This window comes from Monodelphis domestica, chromosome 8, assembly GCF_027887165.1.
Source record: "Monodelphis domestica isolate mMonDom1 chromosome 8, mMonDom1.pri, whole genome shotgun sequence".
NCBI classification, from domain to species: domain Eukaryota; kingdom Metazoa; phylum Chordata; class Mammalia; order Didelphimorphia; family Didelphidae; genus Monodelphis; species Monodelphis domestica.
The window spans coordinates 89,724,533-89,749,557 of NC_077234.1; the positions used below are offsets into that span (position 1 = coordinate 89,724,533).

At 37.7% G+C, this 25,025-nt stretch overlaps 1 protein-coding gene across 1 annotated transcript in view; it reads left to right on the forward strand.

The window, feature by feature from the left end:
* RAPH1 (Ras association (RalGDS/AF-6) and pleckstrin homology domains 1) overlaps nt 1–23,222 on the forward strand; it is a 97,231-nt gene extending 74,009 nt beyond the window's left edge. The window contains 6 exon segments of the mRNA XM_056808225.1: nt 1,970–2,080; nt 5,938–6,036; nt 10,385–10,505; nt 12,671–12,813; nt 15,476–15,583; nt 15,585–23,222. Of these exon segments, the coding sequence (XP_056664203.1) occupies nt 1,970–2,080; nt 5,938–6,036; nt 10,385–10,505; nt 12,671–12,813; nt 15,476–15,583; nt 15,585–17,435 (2,433 nt within the window). The 3' untranslated portion in view covers nt 17,436–23,222.
* The last annotated feature ends 1,803 nt before the right edge of the window (nt 23,223–25,025 follow it).

Here is a 25,025-nt window from a genome sequence, read left to right on the forward strand (position 1 = left end):
AGAAATTTGTTTCATCCTCTGTTCTTAAGAACCAAGACTATTCGCTGAAATTAATGAGTTTAACTAACTTTTAATGGTATTTCTATTATGAAAGCCATTGTGTATTTTGCTTTTTAAAATATTTTCATTTAATATTTTTAAATTATTTTTTATTTAATTATTTTCATTTCTACTCATACACAGCAGTTTGTTCATACATTCCCAGTTGATGGATAACCATTTTTCTTCCCAGTTTTTTTCACCATAGTGTTGCTGTAAATATTTTGTTAAATACAGGACTTTTCTATCTGTGTCATATTGTATATGTGGTCTATAGTGGAATCTCTGTGTATGATTGGTTTAGTAACTTTTCTTATGTAATTCTAAATTAATTTTTAGAACAATTACACTAATTCCTAGCTCCATTAATAATAAAACTGACAGGTTAACATTAGAGTTGTTAAATTAAAATTTTTTTATTAGTAGCATTTTCAAGTATTTTGCACATATGGAAAATTAACTTGGTCATCATTGTTACTTATATCCGTATAGAAGAGCCAAGTGGCATATGCCTTTAGCTATTTAAATTATTGTTGTTAGGAACATTTTATAATTGAACCTCAACAAGAATTGGGTTGGGTTTGGTACATCAAATGTCAGATAATTAGAAAGACTATGGAAGACTATTAGGTACTAATGTAGCACTAGCTTTTAAATCTTAAATATCGCCATTTACTTTTCATTGAAGTAAAAGAAATTGCTACATAGGTAGCAATGTGTTAATGAAAATGCATAATCAATCAAATAAAATATGGTAATAACAATACACATAAACCCAGATTATACTCTCACTAATTCACTCAGTAGCTATGGTGAAGAGTGAGTGCACATTTCAGAAATATAGCCTACCCAGAAGCAATTAATGTTTTTAGCATGCCATTTTCTTTTTTTGTCATCTTAGCAAATATGACATGTGTGAAGTGGTACCTCACAGTTGTTTTAGTTTGTTTATTAATAATTTAGAGCATTTTTTCTCATGACTATTGGTAACTTAAAATTCTTACTCTGAAAACTGACAAAGGACTTATCAGTTTTTCTTGCTTTTCTGCTAATTTTAATTCCTTGGATTTTATTTCGTGAAATAATTTCTTCATTTTATGTAATCAGAATTATCCATTTTATCTCTTGTTTGGTCATGAATTCTTTTCCTATGCATATATCAGTCAGTTCAAACTACATTTGGAGAATTGAGTTTAGGAAAAACATTGACAAGGTAGAGAGTTTCCAGAAGAGAGAAATAAAAATGTTGACAGACTTGATCTCCTGCCCCATTAGAAAGGAATTAGGTATGCCTGGCCTAGAAAAGACTTAAGTAGGATTGATAGCTCTATTTAAGCATTTGAAATTCTCTCCCATGGAAGAGGAGTTAATGACTTGTTCTCCTTGGAACTCGAAGGTAGAGCTAGGGTTAGTTGATGGAAATCAACTTTAAAAAAAAAAAGATGTTAAAAGATGCAAAGTCTAGTGTAACAACAACATCCTAAGGATATTGGGTAATTTGTTTTTTCAAATGTTGTAAAAAAGGATTATTCATTTTCACACACATTGAGCTATGTGTTTACTAAGATTCCTTCAGTTCTGAAATGCAGTGACTATAGGTTTGATGATAGATGTCAGACAGGAGTCTGGGTAGAAAAATCAAAACGCCAAAATTTTTATACTTTTAGATGAAGCAACTAATGATATTGCTGTTAGAACTAAGGATAATTGGAGAAGGAAGCCATCTTCCGAGGGAAAATTAATAAATTCAGTGTGATTAATACAGTGGAATAAAAATGTACTGTAGGCCTAAGGAGGTAAGACTATGAAGATGTAAGGGAAATGAGCTTACCAGTGAAGTGGACACAGAGCAGAACATACAGAAACTGAGCTTTAAGAAATACCTATAGGACCAAATAAACTGTTGCTGATTCTTTTGTTTGTGTATTAGGTTTCTCGGGATCTTGTGTGCTTTCTTCAGCTGGACCATGTTAATGTTTACTATGGACAAGATTATCGGAACAAATACAAAGCACCTACAGACTATTGCTTAGTCCTAAAGGTAACTTGTTTGATAATTTCACGAGAATTTTTAATTAAAGTTGCATAGTAGATAGGATTAATACATAATTGTTTTAGTAATGAGTCCTTAGACTGTCTCTACCTGACATATTATTTTACTTAAGAGTTTAAAAGAAGAAAAAAAAGTAAAGCTGAAAAATTATATATACCATATAAAAACTAAAGTTTAGTATTATAGTAATAGAAATAAACATTAATGCTTCAAGAGTATGTTCTGATAAATTTCAGAGAATTTGATCTTATTTCTTATTGTTTTGAATACTCATTTGTCTTCAAACAATTAAATCAGTTCATTATGTGGGATGAAATTTCTGTTCAGTTCCTAAAAACCTTTTTTTTTCTTTTAGCTGGTATTCTTTACTAAACAGAGCCATCAGAGGGCACTGTGGTCTGAGTTTAAATTGCATAAAATTGCATTCCACTGGTCTCCCACCTCTTTTATTGTAGCTTGCATCAGAATTTTTTTTGTCTTTTGCCTTTTTTTTTAGTTACTTACCTCCATAAGATTTTCTAGTCCAGTTATTCCTTAACATTGGAAAAGGAAATCGTGTGTGTATGTGTGTGTGTGTGTGTGTGTGTTTGTGTTTTTAAAAAATTTAATGGAAGAAGCAACTTTTAAAAATGCATTATGTTGCTATCATTTTCACTCAACAAGATAAATCTATAATATTCACAAAACAAAGCAAAATTACCATCTTTTGAGCCATTTAGAGGTGATGTAGTGACCAGAAATCTGACTTTGGAATCAGACACATTCAAATTCCACTTCAGATGATTAAAAGCTCTGATACTCCCTGTCAAGTCATTTATTCTTTCTAAACCCCTCATCTGTAAAAGGTGAATAACTATAGTACCTACAATCATAAAGTATCGTAAAGATAAAATAAAATTATATTTTTGCTTTATTGTAGTTTCTGGCTTCTCGTTTTTTGGGGTTTTTCCCCCCTATTCACTAACTGCTACTAACAAGATATTTGGATGTTGTGGTAAATTACTAGAGTACCCCAAATAATGGTTCTTAATCTTTGGAGACTGTGCTAAAAATCCAAAAAGCCATCTACCCATCATTGACCACCCCACCCCATCCCGCCCCCCAACATTTCCTAACTGACTATTCTTTGCTTCTGTGCTTTGGGGAGATATGAGGAGATTAAAAAGACTGGGGAAATGGGGCATGAGCTCTAGGTAAGAGGAAAGTAAGGCAAAGAATACAAGAAATAGCAGATGTGTGAAAAGCAAAAGTACTTTCAGACCACATAGAGTAAAGGTTTAGAAGTAAAGTCACAGCCTCTTCACTTCTTAACCCACACTCCCAACCTTCCCGTCTACTACTACCACCCACTTGTAGTTCTATTTCTGAACAAATTATAAACTAGAACTTAATTAAATTGGAATTAATGAGGAAAGTCATTAGCAACTAACAGATGATTAGGACCTGCTTAGATTGAATTTTTCATTACCTTTTAAAATCTCATTGGTACCTTTTGTGCAAAGTCAGTTCAACAAAAACTTCCGGAATCCAACTGGCATTAAGTAGGCCTCATGTGCTCTATCCACTGTGCCACCTAGCTGCCCCTCTATACCTTTTTAATTTTCTTTTAAAGGAAACCATTTATAATAATTCTTGGGAAAATATTTAATATAGCTAACACAAAGTAGAAGTTTCACAAAGAAATGAGAAAGAATTAATTTTTATTATACATGATAGGAAAAAAAGGATAGTATTTTTGAGTAGAGTTCAAGCATGAGGTTTGAAGTATGACTAGTGAAAGATATAATGTAGATCAAAATCACAGATGTAATAATATGATAAGTTTACATATAAGAGATAAAATGCCTCCTGGTCTGACCTTATAAGCTCTTTTCTCCACATCTCAGGAACCAACCATAGTTTCTTAATTTGCCTGGCACCACCCAGGGGGGCAATGCCTATGGGATCAGTTTCCTGTCTCATTGGTTTCTTGGTTCTGTGACTTCCTTTCTCTGAGGGCTTGTCTATACCTGAGTTATTTGGCGGATTTTTGACCTCCAAGTCACTGAGAGGTGATGTTAAGCGAGGGGACATTAATGGAGAGAGAAATTCTCTTCCTACAATATACTTCCTGTCTATGTTTTCTAATTTAGAATTATGATTTTATAACATCACATGTAATATAAACACTTTAATTTACAATTAATACTCAAAGGAATTGTATGATTTTAGGTAAAGAAAAGGAAATAGCATCTTGGGTCTTAGGTTAGGAAAAGGTTAACTAATCAAATATTCTATGATATTTTCTTCCTAATTCTTTAGTAATGTATGTTGCCTTTACCAAGTGGTCCTTCCAAATCAGTGTTATATTTCAAATGATATGAGGATGTGTGTAGCCTGTTTTTTAGCAGGGAGATTTACATACTACCTTTTAAATGTTATCAAGTCAAAAGATTTGACCTACTACCCTTCCACATGTTTCATATTCTCCACTGGCTGCCCCTTTGTGGATTTTTTTTGCTTCCTTCAAGACTGTCCTTCATGCCCTTTAAAATTTTCTCTTTATTTGAAAAAAAGAAGTGTAGGAGGAGCTAAGAACAAACAATATGATTTACCTCATACTGTAAACTTGACTAAGGACCGCTGTTTCTTGAACTGTTTTGTTCACCTCTCTACTAGTACAGGTTCATTGTTTAAGTAACAATATAAATTGTAACCATTAGGAGATAAAATCTTGTTTCTCAAGTCTTGAATTTTATATCAAGGAAGGAACAATAATAATAGCTAGCCTTTATACAGTAGTTTAAGGTTTGCAAAATATTTTACTTGTGTTAATCTCATTTAACTCACAATTGCCCTCTGAGATAAGTGCTATTTTTGTTTCCATTTTTATAGATGAGAAAACTGAATCGGGCAGAGATTTGTGGCTTTACGCCCTTCACACAACTAGTCATGTTTCAGCCAAGAAGTGAACTCTAAAATCTCCTCCAATGGAGGTCCAATCTTATCACTATACTACCTAGTTGGCTTAGTGGTAGGCTTTATAGTAGCAGTAATTTACTTTTTTAAATTATTATTACAAAACCTCTGCTCTTGGCTGTGTGGTCCCAAGCAGTTCCCTTAAGCATTCAGTGGTTTCGGCAACTGTCTTAGGCCAAATTGTGGAGAAGCTACTAAACTGCACTGACAGATTCCTTATGCAAGAAATTTCCCTTACTAATGAAATAGCCATTCAGTTCTCTATAACTATCTCTATTTTAAAATACCAATTGCTTTTATTAATAAAGGCCATCTTTAGTTTATAACCTATTTAAACTAAAATGACATAATGGCCATAATTTTCTTAGGAAAGTATATTATATTTTATTCAGATGGATTGCTGATCTGTTTGATTCTGTAGTTTCTTCTAAAGAGATAGATTACAATCCAGTCAGGTTTGCCCATAATATATGCTTTCTGTGCTTCAGAAAATAGCTACTTTACTCACATCAAGGAATCTCATTGTCTTGAAATTACCTGGTTTTACGTATACATTTTGGTTCATAATAACTGCTCTCCTTTCCCTAATATCCATAGATTGAAATTTAAATTGGTTTTGTCTCTTCCTTAATGTATTTTGTTATTCCCCAATATGGATATACATAAAAAAGATTTTCTGGAAATATCCTAGGATATATCAAATTTATTTATTGGATTTATTTTAGTTTATATATTCTAAAATTAAACAAAAGATTTTAAAGTTGTAACTAGGTGATTAATCATTATAACTATTGTCAGAGCAACCTTAATTTTTGTTTCAGGATTTACTTTTGTTATCTTTAAGTTGCATTTGAAATTTCCCTGTGGAAATTCTCTTTTTATTCTAGCACCCACAAATCCAAAAAAAGTCTCAGTATATCAAGTATCTTTGTTGTGATGACGTTAGAACTCTGCACCAGTGGGTAAATGGAATCCGAATTGCAAAGGTAAGCTTTTCTTATTATGTCTGATGAGTTCTTGAGATAGTTCAGCAAATATTTATCAAGTGCCCGGGAAATCAATTTCATATGCTGAGGAGTGGCAGTAATCATAAAAAAAAAACTTCATGCAGGTGGCAGCATCACGAAATAAGCTTTGTAAAGAGATTTCAGCAGGTTCAGATGAAAAGGAGGAAGTATATAGCTGGTTCAGAGAATGGCACGCATGGAGAAAAGAGAATGGGAAACAGTATGGGAAATAGACTGGCCAATTTGGATTGAATACAGTAAAAAGAATGTTGTAGAAAACAGGGCTGGGAAGGTAGGTAGGAGGTTTATCCTTTATCTTATAGCCAGGGAGGCAGCTAAAGGTTTCTGAGCCTGTGGAGTGATGGGTTCAGACTTGTACAATCTTCCTAAAGATTTTTTTCAGGTATTTTGAAGAATAGATTGGAGAGAGAGATGAGGGCCATCATTAATGGCAATGTGAGTAGAGAGGACTAGATCCATGGAACATGTGTAGACATATCAAAGAAAGGAAGTGGGAAATGACAGAAAAAGTAAAGTGCAATCTTGAGTGACAAAGCTAAAATAAGAAGGAGGAATGATGTGTTAATTCACTTTGGACATAGATCAGTAGCTTTAGAGCCATCAAGTGATGCCAAATAGCATCTAATCCAACACCTTCCTTTTTCCTGGGCCCCATGGCTTAAGTGATCTACCCTATATCACACAAGTGATAAGTGGTTTACTAAAGCAAGGATTTGAATTCAAGTCCTTTGGCTTCAAATGCAAAAGTCTTTCCACTACACTGTCTTCTTTGGCATTTGTAGAACATAGAGGTATGCATTAGGGCAATTAGAACTGTAGGATGGGAAATATCAATTTGATAGTCATTTGCATAGAGGTATTAATTAAATCATTGGAAGAGGATGAGATTGTTAAAGGAGAGAGTAGAAATACCATATTGAAGAGCAGACTAAAGATGGGCCTTGAGATATCCATAGGGAGTGAAATGAAAAGAAACCAGTGAAGGAGCTCAAGGGAGGAGGCAGTATTATAGAATTCGAGAGTTGGAAAGGACTTCCATAGCCATTTGTCTTCAGCCCATATCTGAACAAGAACCCCCTCTACCATATATACTAAGCCAATCTAGCCTAGAAGAGAATTCTGTCTCATGACAGCCCATTCTACTAAAGGACCATTCTTATTAAATTGGACTTCTTACAACTTCCACTCCTGGTTTTGCCCTCTGGTGTATATCTAGCCTCATCTCTCTTCCATATGACATCCTTCCACATTCTTGAATAAAGCTGTCTTCTCTCTTCCCTTGACTCCTCCACACTTCTTTCAGTTGATCCTCATGTGCATTTGATTGAAAAAGTCTTTCACCTTTCTGATTGCCCTCTAATGGACACTTTGTAATTTATCCCTGTCCTTAAAACTAAGACAGTTAGAACTCAATCCAGTAATGCAGATGAGATCCAGCAAGGGCAGTAAAGGGACTATTAACCCCCACCCCCACCCCACCCACCCCCACACACACCTCTTACCTTCTCCCTCACGCACATGTTTTCATTTATTTTTGACATTTAAAAATTTTTTGAGTTCCAAATGCTCTCTCCCTTCTGCTCTTCTCCCACCCCTTGAGAAGACAAGCAGTAAAATACAAGGACTATATTCACTTTTTTGGCCATCACATTACAGTGCTGACTCACTGAGCTTGTGGTCCATTAAAACCTTACTATCTTTTGCAGACTAACTTTCTAACCACAATTCCCCCATCTTGTATTTGTTAAAGTGATTTTTTTTTGTATCCAAGTGTTAGATTTTATCCCTATTAAATTTCAAATTACCTTTGAATTAAATAAATGATAGATAAATGTTAAGCAAAAATACAAAGCATTAAACCATTTACAACTAGTTTGACTCCAGCCACCCAACCAGTTCTGCATCTATCTAGCTATATCGTCATTAGGCTATATCTATCCATTTCTCAAGATAGTATGATATACTGGTTATTAGCTTTGTGGGTAAACTACTTTGTAGGTGAATCTAGCTATTTTCATAGCATTCCTTTCATCTGCTAATTTAGTAATCCTATCAAAAAAGGAAATGAGGTTAATCTACTATGACCTATTCTTAATGAAGCAATACCTGGTTCTTTGTCATCACTGTTTCCCTTTCTAGATGACGACCAACCACATCCTTAATGATCAGATCTAGAATTTCCCAGGGATCAAAGTCAAACTTACCAAATGATACATTGTCTATTCTCTACCTTGATTTTTGTTTTTTTTTTTTATTAATTTTTTTCTCATACAAAAAGATCCATTTTCTCCATCCCCCCCCCCCATTGAGAAAGAAAAAAAAAACCAACAAAATACTGTCATAAACATGTATAGTCAAATATTAAACTATTGTGAAGTGGCATAATCTTATTTATCCCAAATAAATAAAAAAGGATAGGGATTGGACCTATGGTTTCATTGATATAATGTGTACCCTCAGATAAGCAAGATTCTCTTTATCAGTGCATGTTGGTGCATTTTCTGAAGCATTTTACTAGCTTCCCTCTCTAGCCTCAGTACATGCTAAGCCCCAGACCCTATTTTCACAGGATTGTGCCAGGCTAAATAGACTACCAGTTCTGGATAATTTGAGAATTCGGTGAAATTTAACTTTGTCTGAAAATTTGAAAGCCACCAATGCTGCAGCAGCCTATCTCTTTCATTTCCCCTACCCACCAATTGTCCTTCAGTTCTCTTTAATCAGTAAGCATTTATTAAGCCTTACTATGTGACAGGACCCCTACTATGGCTGATTTACACCAAATGACAGAGACCTGATACTTGCTATGGAGTACCCAAGGGAGGTAATAATCAGGAAATAACTCAGAGAAAGGAGAAAATATTATCTCCTGCAGAATGTGGGATTTGAACTGAGTTTTAAAGGAATCCAGTGAAAGCCAAAAGACAGAAAGAGGCAAGGAAAGTAGATACTATTTTAGGAATAGATGGCATTCAGTAAAAAGGCAGGTGTGTAGTGTGATGTTTGAGGAAGTGAGAAGCCTATTGTCTCATAGACACTGTGAAGGGAATGAGGTATAAAAAAAACTACAAAGGTAGGAACAGACCAAATGGTAATGGGCTTTTAGAAGGAAAAAAAAAAACAGGATTTTTATTTGTTAGGTGATGGGGATATGATATAAATAACAAACAATGAACCAGTCCCAATTTTTTTCTAACTTAGAACATGTTTTGTCTTCCCAATCACTTTCTCTTTTTCCTCTTCTAGTCTTCAGGTTTTACTCTTTGATCTTCCTTGATTGCTTCCTTCTTCCCTCTTTTATGTACTCCTTTCTTATTTTTGATCTGGCTCCACTTTCATCCTGGAAAGGGAATCTAGACAAGTTCTCTTGAATTGCCTTCTTTGTCTCCCAACTTTTTCCACCCCACATAACCATTTCACTAGTCAAAACACCTTTAAATTACTACTGAATTGCCTCCTTATTTTGTTATTTTTTTGTTAGAAATCCTCTCTTTTCCTGCACCTTTTCCCTTGGAAGCCAAATACTACTGAAAACTCATGGATGAGAACTGAGAAAATACCATCAGATTTTGGTCATTGGGAACACTGGAAAGAACAGTTTTTAGTAGGGTAATAGGAATAAAAACCAGATTGATAACTTCAATCTGGATTGAAATCTACTTTCTCTAGAAATTTAATCGTGACAAGAATGAGAGAGGAATAGTAGGGATATTCAGAGGTTTTTGTAAGGTCATTGAAATGTTTCAAGACAAAAAAAGAGCTATTTAAGAAAGGAATAGATGGATGGGGGAGAAAGGGCTTGACAAATGACAGCAATGCAATCAAGAGCATACATTTTAAAAGTCTTGGCAAGAAGGGTAACTTCCTCATGTTGGTGGGTATTAGTGTGAGCCATCCTTACTGGCTGAGGTTTAATCTTTCCACTCTTAAGTGAATGGGAATGACAATAGAATATTAGATAAGGTAAAGGTGATTTATTTAACTGTACAGTGCCTTATGTGATTATTTTGAAGGAAATTTTTATCTTTTACTATGCTTTTTAAATTGCTTATATTCACTACAAAAAAGCAATTGAGTAATCCACAGATATAACCAATTATTGGTTAATGTTACATTTAAGCTTCTTTCTGCCTGCCCAGAAATAATAGTTAGCTGTAGATGGCAATGTAATTTATCCTAATGGTTTGTTATAGTAAAGAAATCTTTTCATGGAAACTTATGAATCTGCTAGCAGAAACATGCTTCTTCCTTCCATACCAATTAAATTGAAATAAAGTCATAAATTATTGTCCTCCTCTCTGTTTAGTATGGAAAACAGCTCTACCTGAATTACCAAGAAGCTGTAAAGAGAACAGAGTCAGCCTATGACTGGACCTCCTTGTCCAGTTCCAGTATCAAATCTGGATCAAGTTCTTCTAGTATACCAGGTAAAGAAAAATACCTCAAGTACAATTTACAGTGAAAACTTATTAGTTTTTTAATCAGAAGTTCCTAATCTTCTTTGTACCATAGACCCATTTAGCATGTCTGGTAAAGCCTATGGAACCCTTCTCAGAATAATGTTTTTAACTGTCTAAAACAGAATACAAAATATTATGAAAGAAACATTATATTAAAAGTTTTTTAAAAGATTTTTTTAAAACCTTACTTCGGTCTTAGAATCAAAACTGTGTATTAATTCCATGGCAGAAGAGCAGTAAAGTCAAGGCAATGGGGTTAAGTGACTTGCTCAGGGTCACACAGCTGGGAAGTGTCTCAGGCCTGAATTGAACCCAGGACCTCCCATCTCTAGGCCTGGCTCTCAATCTACTGAGCCACCCAGCTGCCCCAAAAGATTTTTTAAGTTCACAAATGTTAAAAACTCCTAAATTTATAAACTTCTTTAGTCCTCTCCAGAGACTAGTAACTTCTTTATTTCAATATAATCTCAATTGTTGACCCTCTTAACAATAAGAATTTGTGTGTCCCCTTTTAAAAATGTTCAGGGCCAGGCTCTCAGTTTATATGATGTGCTTTTTCAGAGCTGAAAGCTAAGATTATTCAAATTATGAAGAAAAATTCATTTGAGTATCTTCAGAATGGAAAACTTAGAGTAAATCTTGGGATGCAATTATTCAGAAATCTCAGAATCTGGGAGGAGAAGATAATTATCATGATTCTGTTTCATACTATAGTCCTTAATCGGTGAATGCACATTCTTAAATACCCTGTCTTCCCTGCTTTTCCATAAGATAGCTATAAAAAGTAAAGAAATGGAAGTGGAAATCCAATGATCTTTTTTCTTTTTGTCCAAGCCTCAAGCAAAGTAATCTTTTCATCACTGTTATATAAGAACAATTAGTTAAGTAAATAAAAAATGATGAGTATAGACAGAAATTGAATGGCAAATATATTATATAGGAATATGCAGAAAAGAACTAAAAAGCAAATATGACCGATATAAATAAATTTAAATGTCCTAATACTATCTCCTAATTTAATATCATTTAAACATATATATTGTTTACATTTTGGGATTGCCATTTTTTTTCTAAAGAGTTTAAAAGTCCTTGATTGATAAAATCACAGAATGAGATCTGAAAGGAATCTTGGGGTACACATCCTAGTCTTTGTCATTGAATACCTTTCATGTGGAAAACAACATTTTAGGTGTTGACGAAGATACCAAGTTAAATAAAACACAACCCTGTCCCTCATGGAGCTTATGGTCTAGTAGGAGGCTAAACACAAAGAAAAAGGTAATAGTAAAATCCCCCTTTTTCAAATAAGGAAGAAGTTTCACAACTTGCCCCCTATTGCTAGTTAGGGCTGGAGAAAAAAAAAGGAGTACTTTACCTCTCCATTACTAAGAAGAATAAAACTTTTAAAGATTCTTCAAATAAGACTTTTGTTTTTTTCACCCCTGGTGGCCACAAGCTGTAACTAGAGAAATTACAGGAACACAACATAGAAAGGGAAATAACCTTTACAAGATTCTCCAGTAAGTAGCCAAGGTACCACAATATCGATATATTTTCTTATTCTCCCTTCCACCCACCACCCACCCCTATCTTCCTCTCTCCTAATGTATTCTAATGATGATAAAGTGAAAACAGATTTAAATCTGAATGTTAAAGAGTCATTTACACTTAAGTAATAAAGAGAGATCAAGATCAGCCTTTTAGTCAACCATCACCTTGACTGTTGTCGGTTTTTCAATTTCTGGTCAGGAAAAGAATAATAATAAAAAATATAAGACCCTTCATCCTGCGAAAGAAATTGGCTCTTAGACTTTAATGCCAACCTTAATTTTCTTATTTAGGTTCCCATTTGACTTTATACAAGTTCTATGATTTGCTGAATGATTGAATACTAATAACATGCAAATCTTTTTATAGAATTTCATAGTGAAATGGTATGCTTAATAAACTCAAGATTTTCCACTTGTAAGTTGAGAGCCAGTGGAAGTAATAACTTATTTTATGACTTGAGTGATATGAAATTAACTTGTATTGCCTTTGGACATCAATTGGCATATTCCGTTGAGAGACCTCTCTAAAATATTTATTCACTATGACACTTTTTTAAAACCAATTTAATTTTTTTTTAACAGAGTCTCAATCAAATCACTCTAATCAGTCTGATAGTGGAGTTTCTGACACCCAGCCAACAGGGCATATTCGTTCCCAAAGTATTGTGAGCTCTATCTTTTCAGAAGCTTGGAAACGAGGGACTCAATTGGAAGAATCCAACAAGGTAACAATGCTGTTTTTAGCCTACATAACAAATCCATAACAAATGGACTTCGCTGTGATGTTGTTCTGTCACTTTATTAGAAACTCTCTTCTTGGCTCTGTTTTTCTTCTGAGTGTCTTTCTTTTTGATTGTGGGGAGTCACTGTCTTATATCTAAATAGGTAATATCAGATCACTTGGTCCTTGATGATTCAGGGTGAATTTATTCAGCTTAATGCTTATGCTGCTTTACTTGATTTCTTGCCTTTTGGCTATTTCCTGCTCATTTATCCTTCCTACAAGGTTATAAAGGAAAAAAAATGAATTCTAATTCATCATATATAAATTTTTTTTCCTGAGTCTTGTGTTCCTGAATCATACTGCTATAAATTGAATGACACACTGAGGTGAATGTCTAATCCAGTGATTCCCAATTTTTTTGTCTCAGAACCCCAAAGAGCATTTAAGTGATTTTTACATATATATGCATGAATATATACATACTGTATTGGAAATTAAAATTGATAAATTTTTTTAAATACTTATTTTAGAATAACAAACCCCAACTATTACTCCCCCCCCAAAAAAAAAAAGTAGAAATATTTTGTGTATTTTTACAAATCATTTTAATGGCCTTCTTAATAGGAAACAGCTGGATTCTCAGCTGCTTCTGCATTCAGTCTTTTGTAATATGTTATTTTGTTAAAGGTATATAGAAAGAAAAGATCTGGTTTTTCAGTTATGTAGGTGGAAAAGGCAGGGCGTATTTTAATAGGCAAATATTGTCTTAGTATTATAATGGAAATAGTTTTGACTTCATGAACCTCTATGGGTCTTGGGGGCTCCAAAGGTCTGTGGATCATACTTTCACTATCACTGATCTCGTCTAGGCACCTTGTTTAACAAATAATGAAACTGAGATCAAGAGAAGCTAAAAGAAGTGTTTCAAATCACACAGTAGTAAATAGCAGCAACACTAGACTTCAATTAATTCTTCAGTCTCAGAAGCCATCTAGTGTAAACTTTTGCTCAGTTGATCTCCTCCTTAAAACATCCCGGTCAAGAACACTGCATCCCATCACTACTGTTTCATTTATGTTTTTATTCGGTAATTGTTTTCTAGTGCTCCAATCTGAATGACTTAATACCAATGCATTCACCGGATGAGTCAGATTGAAATTTTGCCATAATTTATGCCAATTTGCTTATCTTCACATTATAGATTACCTTGTAGAACTCTAATTCAAAATCAAAAATATTGGCAGTATGTTGGGGAAAATTAAGTCCACCACAGTAGAATTTTTAAAAATTCTTACTTCCTCTTTGTCTTTTCATCAGTTCTGATGAATCAGGAACTATGCTTCAGGAAATTCTACTAATGCTAACTTGTAGCAGAAAATCCTCCATTTATGAAAGTTCCAATGATTTTACCCACAAAGATTTTTCTCCTGCACAAAGATTTTGTGTTTTTAAAGGGTTAGTTGTCATTGCAAAATAAAGGTTGATTGGAATGCAAGGATTTGAAAAGAATTTTCAGGTGAGAAATTTTGGCAAGACCTTATGCAGCAATGGAGATTTGCTAAGTTTTCTATTCTCCTTCCTCTGTGTTTCTCCTATTACTTCAGTCTCAGATGCCCAGTGTGAAGGCCGGCAGAGCTAAGGTCTGCATATCCAAGATGTCTAATATGGGGTGCAAATAAGGTCAGGGACTGTTCTTTGAAAACACATTAACCTGAGTGATTCATAGAACCAAATTTTACCAACTAACCTTTTTAATTGAGAGCTGCTTAATCCTTTAATTTTAATTATGCTACTTAGCCATAAATTTAATCTGATAATCTATCAATATCTAAATCCTTTGAAATGCGATATAAATAATTTTTGCTTTTAGTCCCTTATCACAGTTTAAAACCCCAAAGGCCATGCCCAAATGAAAAAAAAGGAAGAAATATTATCCAGAATATTTCTATGTAATTTCCATAAGTTATTAATCACATCCTTACATCATGAAATTCATTAACTGTGCAATAATGACTCCAGTGACACTAAGAAATGTTTTAAGCCGTCAACATATTTCTATTCCTTCTGGATTTCCTTTTCTCAAACCTGTAGTGATCATTCTCATTTTCTTCTTACTTTTTTCTATAAGAAAATGTTTGGGTTTATTTTGGGGGGCTGGGTTTTTTTTGTTTTTTTTTTTTGGTAGTTGTCACTCACTGTAATGTTCATGAATCATTTCTTTATGTATTTTCCAGTAAAACAAATATAAGGAAAATGCCCCCCTTTTACCTGCATTGCTGGACTTCTGTGCATGTTGGATGCAAGTGTCTCGTACGAATACAAGTGTGTGTGTCAAGCTGAGCCCTGTGTGACTGTGCACGCCTGCTGAATATTTTCATGCTCTCCCATGTCAGCCCTTGCGGCAGAAAGCCATCCTCGCTCGCCAGGAGGCCCTCACCCAGTGAAAGCTTGTCAGGATGCGCAGCAGTAGTAAGCGCACGCCGAGCTCTCGCGGGGAGCCTCCTCCGTGCTGTCATGTGATCTGTCCATCCTCACCCTCTCGCTGCATCTTCTTCATGCATGCTCCAGGCGCCTCGCTTTTTTTTAAATAGATGAGCAAGTCAGAACTGAACTTTATAACCTTTTTTCCCTCCCTTGTCTCCCTTTTTTTATACTCCTTTTAGGCCAGAATGGAGTCTTTGAACCGACCCTACACTTCACTTATGGCCCCTTTATCCCCACAAACTAAGACAGTCGCCCCCTACACAGCTTCCCAGCCTTCCCCCCCACTACCCCCCCCCTCCACCTCCACCTCCACCACCCCCACCCCCTCCGCCCCCCCCTCCGCCCCCTCTCCCCAGCCAGGCTGCACCTTCTTCGGTTTCCGCAGCCACCATGTTTGTCAAATACAGCACCATCACGAGGCTGCAGAACGCTTCCCAGCACTCCGGAGCTCTCTTCAAGCCCCCAACGCCCCTGCTCACACAGCCGCCGGCCTCCCAGGCAGGAAAACCTCAACTGTTGGTGCCTCCTAACGGGGTGGTGCCCCCGCCTCCGCCCCCACCCCCACCTCCCACCCCAGGATCCGCTATGGCTCAGCTAAAGCCTGCCCCATGTCCCCCCGCAGCCCCACAGTTCAACCCTCCTCCTCCCCCCCTGAAAATCCATCAAGTACAGCAGGCCCTCATTCAGGCTACTCCTCCTGCTCCCCCACCCCCGCCTCCTGTGCCCGCCCCCCCACCTCAGGCCCCCCCAAAGCCCCTGGTGACTCTGCCACCAAGCAGCACCAAAACCGCCTCACCCACTGTGACTCAAGCCCCGCTCTTTGCTCCCACCCCTCCTGTGCCCCCAGCCAAAAAGCAGCCAGTTTTTCCCATTCCCCAGATTCCCCAATCCCCGCCTGCCCCATCTGCTCCAGTTCCCCCCCCAACATTGCCCAAACAGAGCTTCTGTGTCAAACCCCCTCCTTCTCCCCAGTCTCCGGTGCCAGTGCAGGTGCCGTCTGTGGTGAAGCAGATAGCCAGCCAGTTCCCGCCCCCCCCTGCCCCTCCTCCATCGGAGCCTCCACCTCTAAAGCCTGCACCCTCGGGCTTGACACCCCAATCGCCCCCTGCCGTGAAAGCCAAGCCCAAGTGGCAGCCCAGCTCCGTGCCGTCCCCCGACTTTCCTCCTCCGCCACCCGAGAGCATCCTTGTGTTTCCTCCTCCACCAGCAGCGACTGCCGGGGTCCCTCCCACCCCTGAGAAAATTGGCTCTCCGGTCAAAAAGACCAGCAAGACTTCTAGCCCCGGCGGGAAGAAACCTCCCCCCACGCCACAGCGCAACTCCAGCATCAAATCGAGCAGCTGTGCTGAATATCAAGAGTCTAAAAGACCTTCCGTGGACAGCCTCGTTAGCAAATTTGCACCCCCGTCGGAACCTTCAGGGTCTCCCAACAAGGAGGTCCCAGCACCTCCCGCAGCTCCGCCAAAGCCCGGAAAACTTCACCTCTCTGGAGTCAGTCTCCCCGTGGTCCTCCCACAAGGAGGCGGCGCAGCAAAGGCTGCTGTGGCTGGGGGCCCTGGGAAGGACCCGGTGGTGGAGTTTCCTTCTCCTCCTTCAGATTCTGACTTCCCGCCTCCTCCCCCCGAGATAGAGCTTCCTCTGCCCCCCCTAGAGATCCCGGCGGTGTTTTCGGGGAGCGCCCCCCCCAGAGTGGCCGTGGTCAACCCTCAGCCTCAGCCCTGGTCCAAAGCGTCCGTGAAGAAAGCCCCTCCGCCCACGCGGCCCAAGCGCAACGACAGCACCCGCCTGACCGAGGCCGCCGAGCCGCAGCCCGCCGCTCCGGTCACGCCCCAAGGGCCCACCTCTCCCAAGTCTGGCCTCAGCGTCCAGCCCGGATTCTTGGCCGACTTAAACAGGACACTGCAGCGGAAGTCCATCACTCGGCACGGCTCCCTCTCTTCTTCCCGGATCTCCAGAACAGAGCCGACGGCCACCATGGATGACATGGCCCTGCCGCCTCCCCCCCCGGAACTGCTCTCCGACCAGCAGAAGCTCGGCTATGGGGGGAGCCACATCTCAGGCTATGCAACGTTGCGGAGGGGGCCGCCTCCCGCGCCCCCTAAGAGGGACCAGAACACCAAGCTCTCAAGGGACTGGTAGCCACTCTGGGATTCAGGGTCGTTCTTCAGGCCACTGATCTAACCTAGAAATTGGGGTGTTCGTCACCTCCCGTGTGATCGTGATCCAAACGGTATCCGGCCGTAGCGAAGGGTAACTGTGTGCGTCCCCCGTCCCCATACTTAGTCCAAAAGAGGGTCGTGTGTTCGGGTGGGATGTGTGTGTCTTAGCCCTTGTTCTTTTTTTCTTTCACGTGGATTGGACCAAAAACCTTTCTTACTTTTCCGCATTTGAGGTATTTTGTAGTGTCTGTCCATGTGCAATGAGATGCCGTTTGTGCATGTTTTATAATCTATATTGAGTAGGTTTATAACGGGACATTTCTCACAATTAAAAAAGATGACCAGAATGTCTAGTTGCTCTATCTAGACTGCCTGAATCTTCTCCATGTGAGGCACAGGGAAGGGGCCGTTTCAAGCCAGGACATGCAGCTCAGCACCTAGACTAAGTGACAACGTCTGAGACGATGGCTTAGAAAAGACGTGATACAACCAAAGCGTTCTGGCTATAGAAATGACTTCATGATCTGGAGTCACCAGTCTCTGCCACAGGCAGGCTTGTAGAATGTGGCATTTGGTCCTTGATAAATAACCTTTGACTTGACCAAGAGTACGATTTGTCCCCCTTCCTTGAGTTTGAAGAAGCTCTTAATCCAGTTTTAGTTCCATGTTTCTTTGTTTTGATTCACTACGATATTCCTGTCTAGTACTGACCATCTAATGATGTCCCTCTGTTCCTTGCTGTGTGTCATTCGTGGCTATACGGATTGTGACACTCATTATACAAATATCACTGCTAGAAGACATCACTGCCCCGAAAACATCTCTGGGGGAGAATAAATATCTGTTTGTGCTGCTTTCCCTGGTAGGAGTGACGAGTGGGACTCTTTCTTGGAAAGTTCATCATAGGATAGCCCATGCTTTTGGCTTCTACGTCTTTGTCCTGTTCAGCATTAATGAATGCATAAATCCACAAAGGCATTTATAAATTTTTTTTTATATCTTATATGGAACTTGAAAATATCCTCAGATCAGAAGAGGAAAAGGGGGGAAAACCACAAATCAGAATAATGCAATTTTAGAAATTATACCAGCTTATCCAACTACCAGATATTGATTGAAATTTCAAATGAGAAGTCCTTGATATTTATCACCTGTTGTGCATGTGCAGCACAGCACAAAATCATGGTGGAACAACTTGAGGTCCAGGGCTGTTTTCCTAGTTTGTCAACTTTTATTGGCAAGGGTGCGGCTGGGGAGGGGGGGGGGGGCATCAGGAATCCTATCTTGTCACCTTTATCAGGGTGCCTGGGAGAAGCTGCTTTACCCAGAAGGCTGTGACTGCCTGGTAAACATGAGCAGATGAGTCCATGATATTGTAAACGTGTCAAGACCTGTAACTAAGGAGGAGAGAATCCATGTAAATACATCCTTTGGGAATAAGAAAAGATTGAATCTAGTGTAAATTTTTCCCTCCTTAGAAAGCAGTATAAGCCCTAAAGAGAGAGGAAGCAGCACCTCCCTATATCACCTCATCATTCTCCTGTGTTAATATAGTTTGAGCAATAAGACCATTGTGCATTTTAAAGCCATGCTACTTTAAAAAGCACTTGTTTGTATTTTCAATTGTTTCCAAAATTTCCTGTTTTTACATTTGTGTGCTTATGAAGTGTCCTTAAAACATTTGCATTGTTGATTCTGAAGCATACCCTGGTTTAGCCAGCTAACACCACCTTCTAAAAGGTTAAGAACTATGCTACTGTCCTTGGGTGCTGCTGTCATTTTCCACAGCCTTCTACCTGCAGTTTTGTATTTTAAGGAACACCCACCCAACCCACCTCTTCTTTGAAGCAGAAATAGTAAGAATCCGTATCCAGATAGCAGTGTTCGGTGCTGGGTTTAGCTTTGTTGAACTTTCATGAAGTTTGACAGGATTGTTTTTCCCTGTGAAAAATCAGATCTCTTCTTTCCTCCCTGGGGCCTTCAAAGTTTTTCTAAGAAAATTACAGTTTAGACGAAGTTCTTAAGGAATATATTCATCATTCCCTTTTAGATCGGTTAGGATTCCTAGCTTTTTTCCATATAATAGTGGAGCAGTCCAAGACCTCCAATGAGGGCCAACAATTGGTCATTTTCTTCAAGAACAAGGACCCTTTGAATGAACACTAATGGAGTTTTTGGGAGACAGAAATGATGCTACAGACCTTTGATAAGGAACACATTGCAGCAAGGAATGAAGAAATGTTTTTTTTAAAGCACTGGCAGTCTTGGTTGGACTAAGAACCATTTCTGTCTTGGGGGGGATTATATATATATATATATTACAAACTGATTTAAGTTTGTGTTTTCTTATGTGGATATTAGGAAACAATGGAATTAAAACCAAAATGAAAGTCACAGTATATTCTTTGAAGGTTCAGATAATTCTTCTAGAGAATTTGCTTTGTTTTGCTGCTGATATTTTTGAAACTCTTTTTTTCCCCCAAGGGATTTTAGGGGGGAATTAGGGGTTCTTAAAAAAAAACCAACCTCAAACCTTTGATTTTGGGTATTTTTGTAGCCATTCCTTTTTCTCTGTAGGTTCAGGGAAATATCTACTGCCAGATGATACTAGTACTGTGCCTTCCTTTCACTGCCTCTGCTAACATTTCTAATCCAGCATCATTTCTCCAGACCCAAGGAGAAAGCTGGAAATTCTGACTTGGCAGCATTGACTGCAAGGACCTCAAACAGTTCGGCTTTAAATTACTGCTTTAGAAGGCAGTGCAAATTGGTGGTTATTACATGTACTAACTAACCTGCTTATCACCAATAAATTGTATCATCGAGTTTGAACTACAGCAGGATCACCTCTCTCTCTCTCTCTCTGGTAATAATGTAACTTATATGTTTTGTTTTGTTCTTAAACATTAAAATATTCAAAAGCTAGAATGTGATCTGGTCTTGGAAATTAGCATCTCAATTTTGCCAATGTGGCTTTTGGTCAATGGAGGGAAATAATCTGGTATTTGAGGCAAGTGATTATGATGAGGTTGCTCTAGCTCCTTAATTAGATCATAATGTGCAAGTGGTTGTTCTTTTAAGTGAGGAAAAGAAGTCTGAAACAAATTACTGGAAAAAAGAAAATGTCAAGCTATGCCTTACAATGATACTTGATTGTTCTTAAAATTCCTTGTGCATTTTTAGTTGTCTATAACTTTGACTCTATAGAATGATGTTCCTAATAATAGGTCTCTTCCTAGGGGTAAATTTGCTGAGAGCCAGGTTAGGATCCAATCTTGAAAGTGTTCCTGGGCGAACTTATTTTTCATCCAAAACAATATGATGCCTAGAATGGTTCTGTTAATTTATTATCCACAATAAATGCTTACAATGTAAATGTGTAAGAAATATTCAGGGAAAATGATATCCATTATAGAATGGAAGATGGAGACCCAAGGTGACAATACTAAGAACCCAGGAGTGTGTTCTTCCTCCTTGTGATTAACTGCAACTTCCACAACCTACAAATGCCTTTCATTACATAGGTGGCAGATATGGTATAGATTAGTTTGTTAGCCAATAGCTAACTTGAATCTCTTTCCTCAGCTGTTTCTAAGGAGGGGTGGAGAAAATTATATTTCCTTGTCCTTTTCCAAAAGCTCTGGCCAAGTTTCACCAGGTCCCTGAGAGAAGCGTGAGTTTTTCCCACATGTCCTTGGCATCTCCTCCCCCCTCCACCAATTAGGATAATGTCCCTTTGTGGTTGCATCTTTCATATGTCTTAAAATTGAAATAGTTTGATTTTAGCAATTAAACCATCCTGTGAACCTCTATAGTACAGATATGTCTATAATTCAACCACTCAAACATCTGACACCACACAAAAAGTGAGATGGCATTGATTTTACAAAGGGAGTCCTTTAAATTTAAACAACTGTCTGGTGAATGCACTGATTGTGGCAAGGATAACTTGGTATTCTTTCTAGCTAGTCTCCAATAAGCTTGAGCCTGGGCCTGAGGAATGAATATGAAAATGTCTTCCATTAGAAATGATAGATAATTATCCCTTAAGATACATCTTTCATTGAACTCCAAAGAGAAAAAAACAAGCCTTTGAATGGAAATTCACCCATACTATGATTATTGGCTACCACATAAAACATTTAAATTCATATTGGCTACATAACCACAAGTACTAAATAATTACATATTATGTCATAATTAAATCTAAAGAAAAACAATTTGAACTTGTTTGAGCTTCCTTGGATGAAGTGGTGTGCCTGAATACTCACAAGTATACCTTGAACTCTTTGGAGGAACAGCATTCTAGAAATCAGTTAAGTAAATCAAGTAAATTAATCTGTGATGGCTGATGAAAGGAAGATATTATGTTTCCAGGCATAGAAAAAATGAAACCAAGTATATAGCCAACTAGTTCTAAACATCTCCCAAAGTGGAATGACTTCAGCCATGATGAACATGTTAGTAGCTGTGTTCAGGGCTGTTTACCAAAGACATTTGTGATGTTAGGAAAGCCACGTAAAAGGAAAAAGTATTGCATTAGGAAAAGATTACCAGAGCAGAGGAAAACCACACTTTGTAAAAATGGACATCTGGACAGCGCTTCTATTAAGTAGTTTGTCATGAATAATTGATTCCTACCATCTCTTCTGAAATACTCTTTAATTTTAAAGAAAGCCACAGTCCATTTAAATTTTTTTCCTATTTTTCTAACCTTATTAAAGGATTTGGAATAATGTATGACATATTTGTAAACTTACATTTCAATCTCCCAAAATATTTTTTTCAAAAATCCTTAAGAAATAAGCATAAAATGGAGTTATCTCCCTTGGTTTTACAGCTTCATTTTGTTACTAGCCACTTGATGGGCTTCTGTTCAAAGATGCACAATGAAAGTCATTATAGTCTGTGCAAAAGCGTGTACTAGATGTAAATAGTCATGTTTACCGCTTTTTAAAGAAATTGCACCTTTTATCTTTAAATGGGACTGCCTCCCCCATTTCCTATCCCTCACCCCAACCCCTCAACCCCTGTTCCTTGGGAGGTGGGGGGACCAAAGCTCTTAGAAACTTTGACTTCTATGGTTTGGGAGAGCTTTGCCATATATAAATATATATATTTATCTGTATGTATAAATATACTTTTTTAAGCATGGGAGAGAGGAAAAAGGAACTGCATTATAAAGTACCCAATATACAAAAGAATATGCACAATTCAATAAGGATGTAGTTATATTCGATATTTTCTTTGTCTTGTCTTTTGCATAACTGTATGCTCTTATTTCATAATGTGCCTTGCTCCCTGATTGTGTGAAACTATAGAGAGATATATTCAGTACTACTGACCATGTTCTCATTATACTGCTGGATTAAGTTATTTTACTGAGTCACTCTCTTGCCAATTATTGTTAGTAAACTATTGTAATGGCTTAGGATGGTGGTCATGAGGTCAGTGTAAATTTTTTTTTTCATTTACATGTTTTCATTATGTAAGTTTACTGAAACCTTAATAAAATATTGGCTTCATTCATACATGGTTTTTTTCCCCCCCTCAAGCTGTTCTGCAAATAGTCACATTTCTCAATGGCTAAACAACTGGCCTTTCTTTTTATACCATGATTTCAAGTAGGTCGGATGGTCATGGATTTATTTGGGAATCTTTTGCTCTCCTCGGGACCCAATAAGCATTTCTTATCCCACTCCCACCCCTCAAGTTGTTTGCCAGTAACCTGTTAAAAATAAAATAAACATAAATGGACATCCTGGAATAGTTCCTTGCATCAATTTTTTTTTCCTAACTTACGTGGGTGAGAAGTGGAAGAAAGCAGTGCAATACTGGAAAAGGTGAGCCTGTTAATAATTTTGGACTCAGGCTAGGTTGAATGCTAAGCTTTCAACATCAATAACTTATACAAAGGAATTTTATTTGAAAATAAAAGCATATGTGCTTTTTATCTTAATAGTTTTCCACTTATACAAGCATATCAACCATGCTACTGGAGACTGAAATCTTCAAAACAAAGACTATGAATCAAGGTCTGCTGTTGCTAATGTGGAAATAAATCAGTTCAATTTTCCTGATTTTCATTGTCATTTAGAGCATCATCCTTTTAAGCTTAGAAGAAACTATGGTCATCCTGTTCACCTCCATCAGACTGAAGATAAGTGAGACCTAAAGAGGTAATGTCTCTTGACCTGTATAGGTACTTTGTTATCTTCAAAGAAAATACTGATTGATCCATACCAAAGGCCAGTCACCAGTTAAACCAATTAGCTCAAAGCCTGAGATATACAATTAAGCAAATCAATAAAGCTTAGAAGAGTAGCTAAATGGCATCCAGAGTCACATAGCTACCAAGTGCCAAAAAGGATTGAACTTTGGGCTTTCGTGGCTTTCATTGGCTGGTATTCAGAATTGTGTGTGACTTGGACAAATAAATAACTTTTCTAAGCCAGTTTCCTTATAATTAAAATGGGGTGGACTGAAGTATTATTATCTATAATCCTGTGAAGACAGGGGTAGGGCAGCCCAGTCTCATCAATATGTGAAATATCAGATCTAAATATTGTTTTCCTTTGATAGCCTAGCCAGAAGCCATCAAGACAAACCAGGTTATTTAAACTTTTGGACACCTTTCTTACCCCCAAAACTAAACTGCTTTTTTATATTTTTATTTGTCGTGTAAGTGACAAGAGCTTAAAAGCCTATGCTTATATAATGGCTTATTAAAATATATCCAACTACTACTAAGGCAAATAAATAAGGAAACGCTAAAATCGTAGAATTGTTAAATTGCAGGAAAGGGAGAGGAGATTAATACTTCCCACTATTTCTGTCAGATCCACAAGTGCCAATTTTCATAGTTCCACACTTAATAAACATTAAAATTAAATTGGGGAATATTGAGGTTTTAGTGAGACATAGATGACACAAAAGTTACCTGATGCTTTCATTCCTAGAATATTTTATTCCCCTTATACTTTGGGGGTTATTACTCAACCATATTTTATGGGACTACAAAGATAAAACATGATGGCATGATAATGGGATAAGACTACAAAGCTAGATAACTCGGGGGTAGAAGAGGACGAAGGCTTGTATAGGGAGGTGGGGAACCCATTTCTCTCCAAAGTGAAAGGGCAGAAAATACCTTCATTTAAGACTTTATTTGGGTAGATTGTTTAACCTAAAAATTTTCAGGATATCATTCTGAGGCCTCTGGGTTTAAGCAGACTTTCAGAATCAATCTATGCGCACAAGACAAATTTCACAGAGACAGGAGCACAGGATAGATGAGAGCACAATCTGGCTCCTGCTAGTCCCTTCCTGCAAAACTGGCCAACACTGCTCAGGGTCTTTAGGTCTCTTCTCCACAGCCTGCAATGTCTATTCCAAAACCAGCTCAGGTATCTCCCTTTTCAGAGATCCTGTGTGTACAATTCTCTGTGCACATGTAAACTCTCAGGAGGGCAGAAAGCTCCTTGAGGATAGGGACAAATGTGATATTTTGTCTTCTACCAATGCATAGGCTTGGAGCCATCTGCATGAGAGGGACTTTAAAATGTTTGTT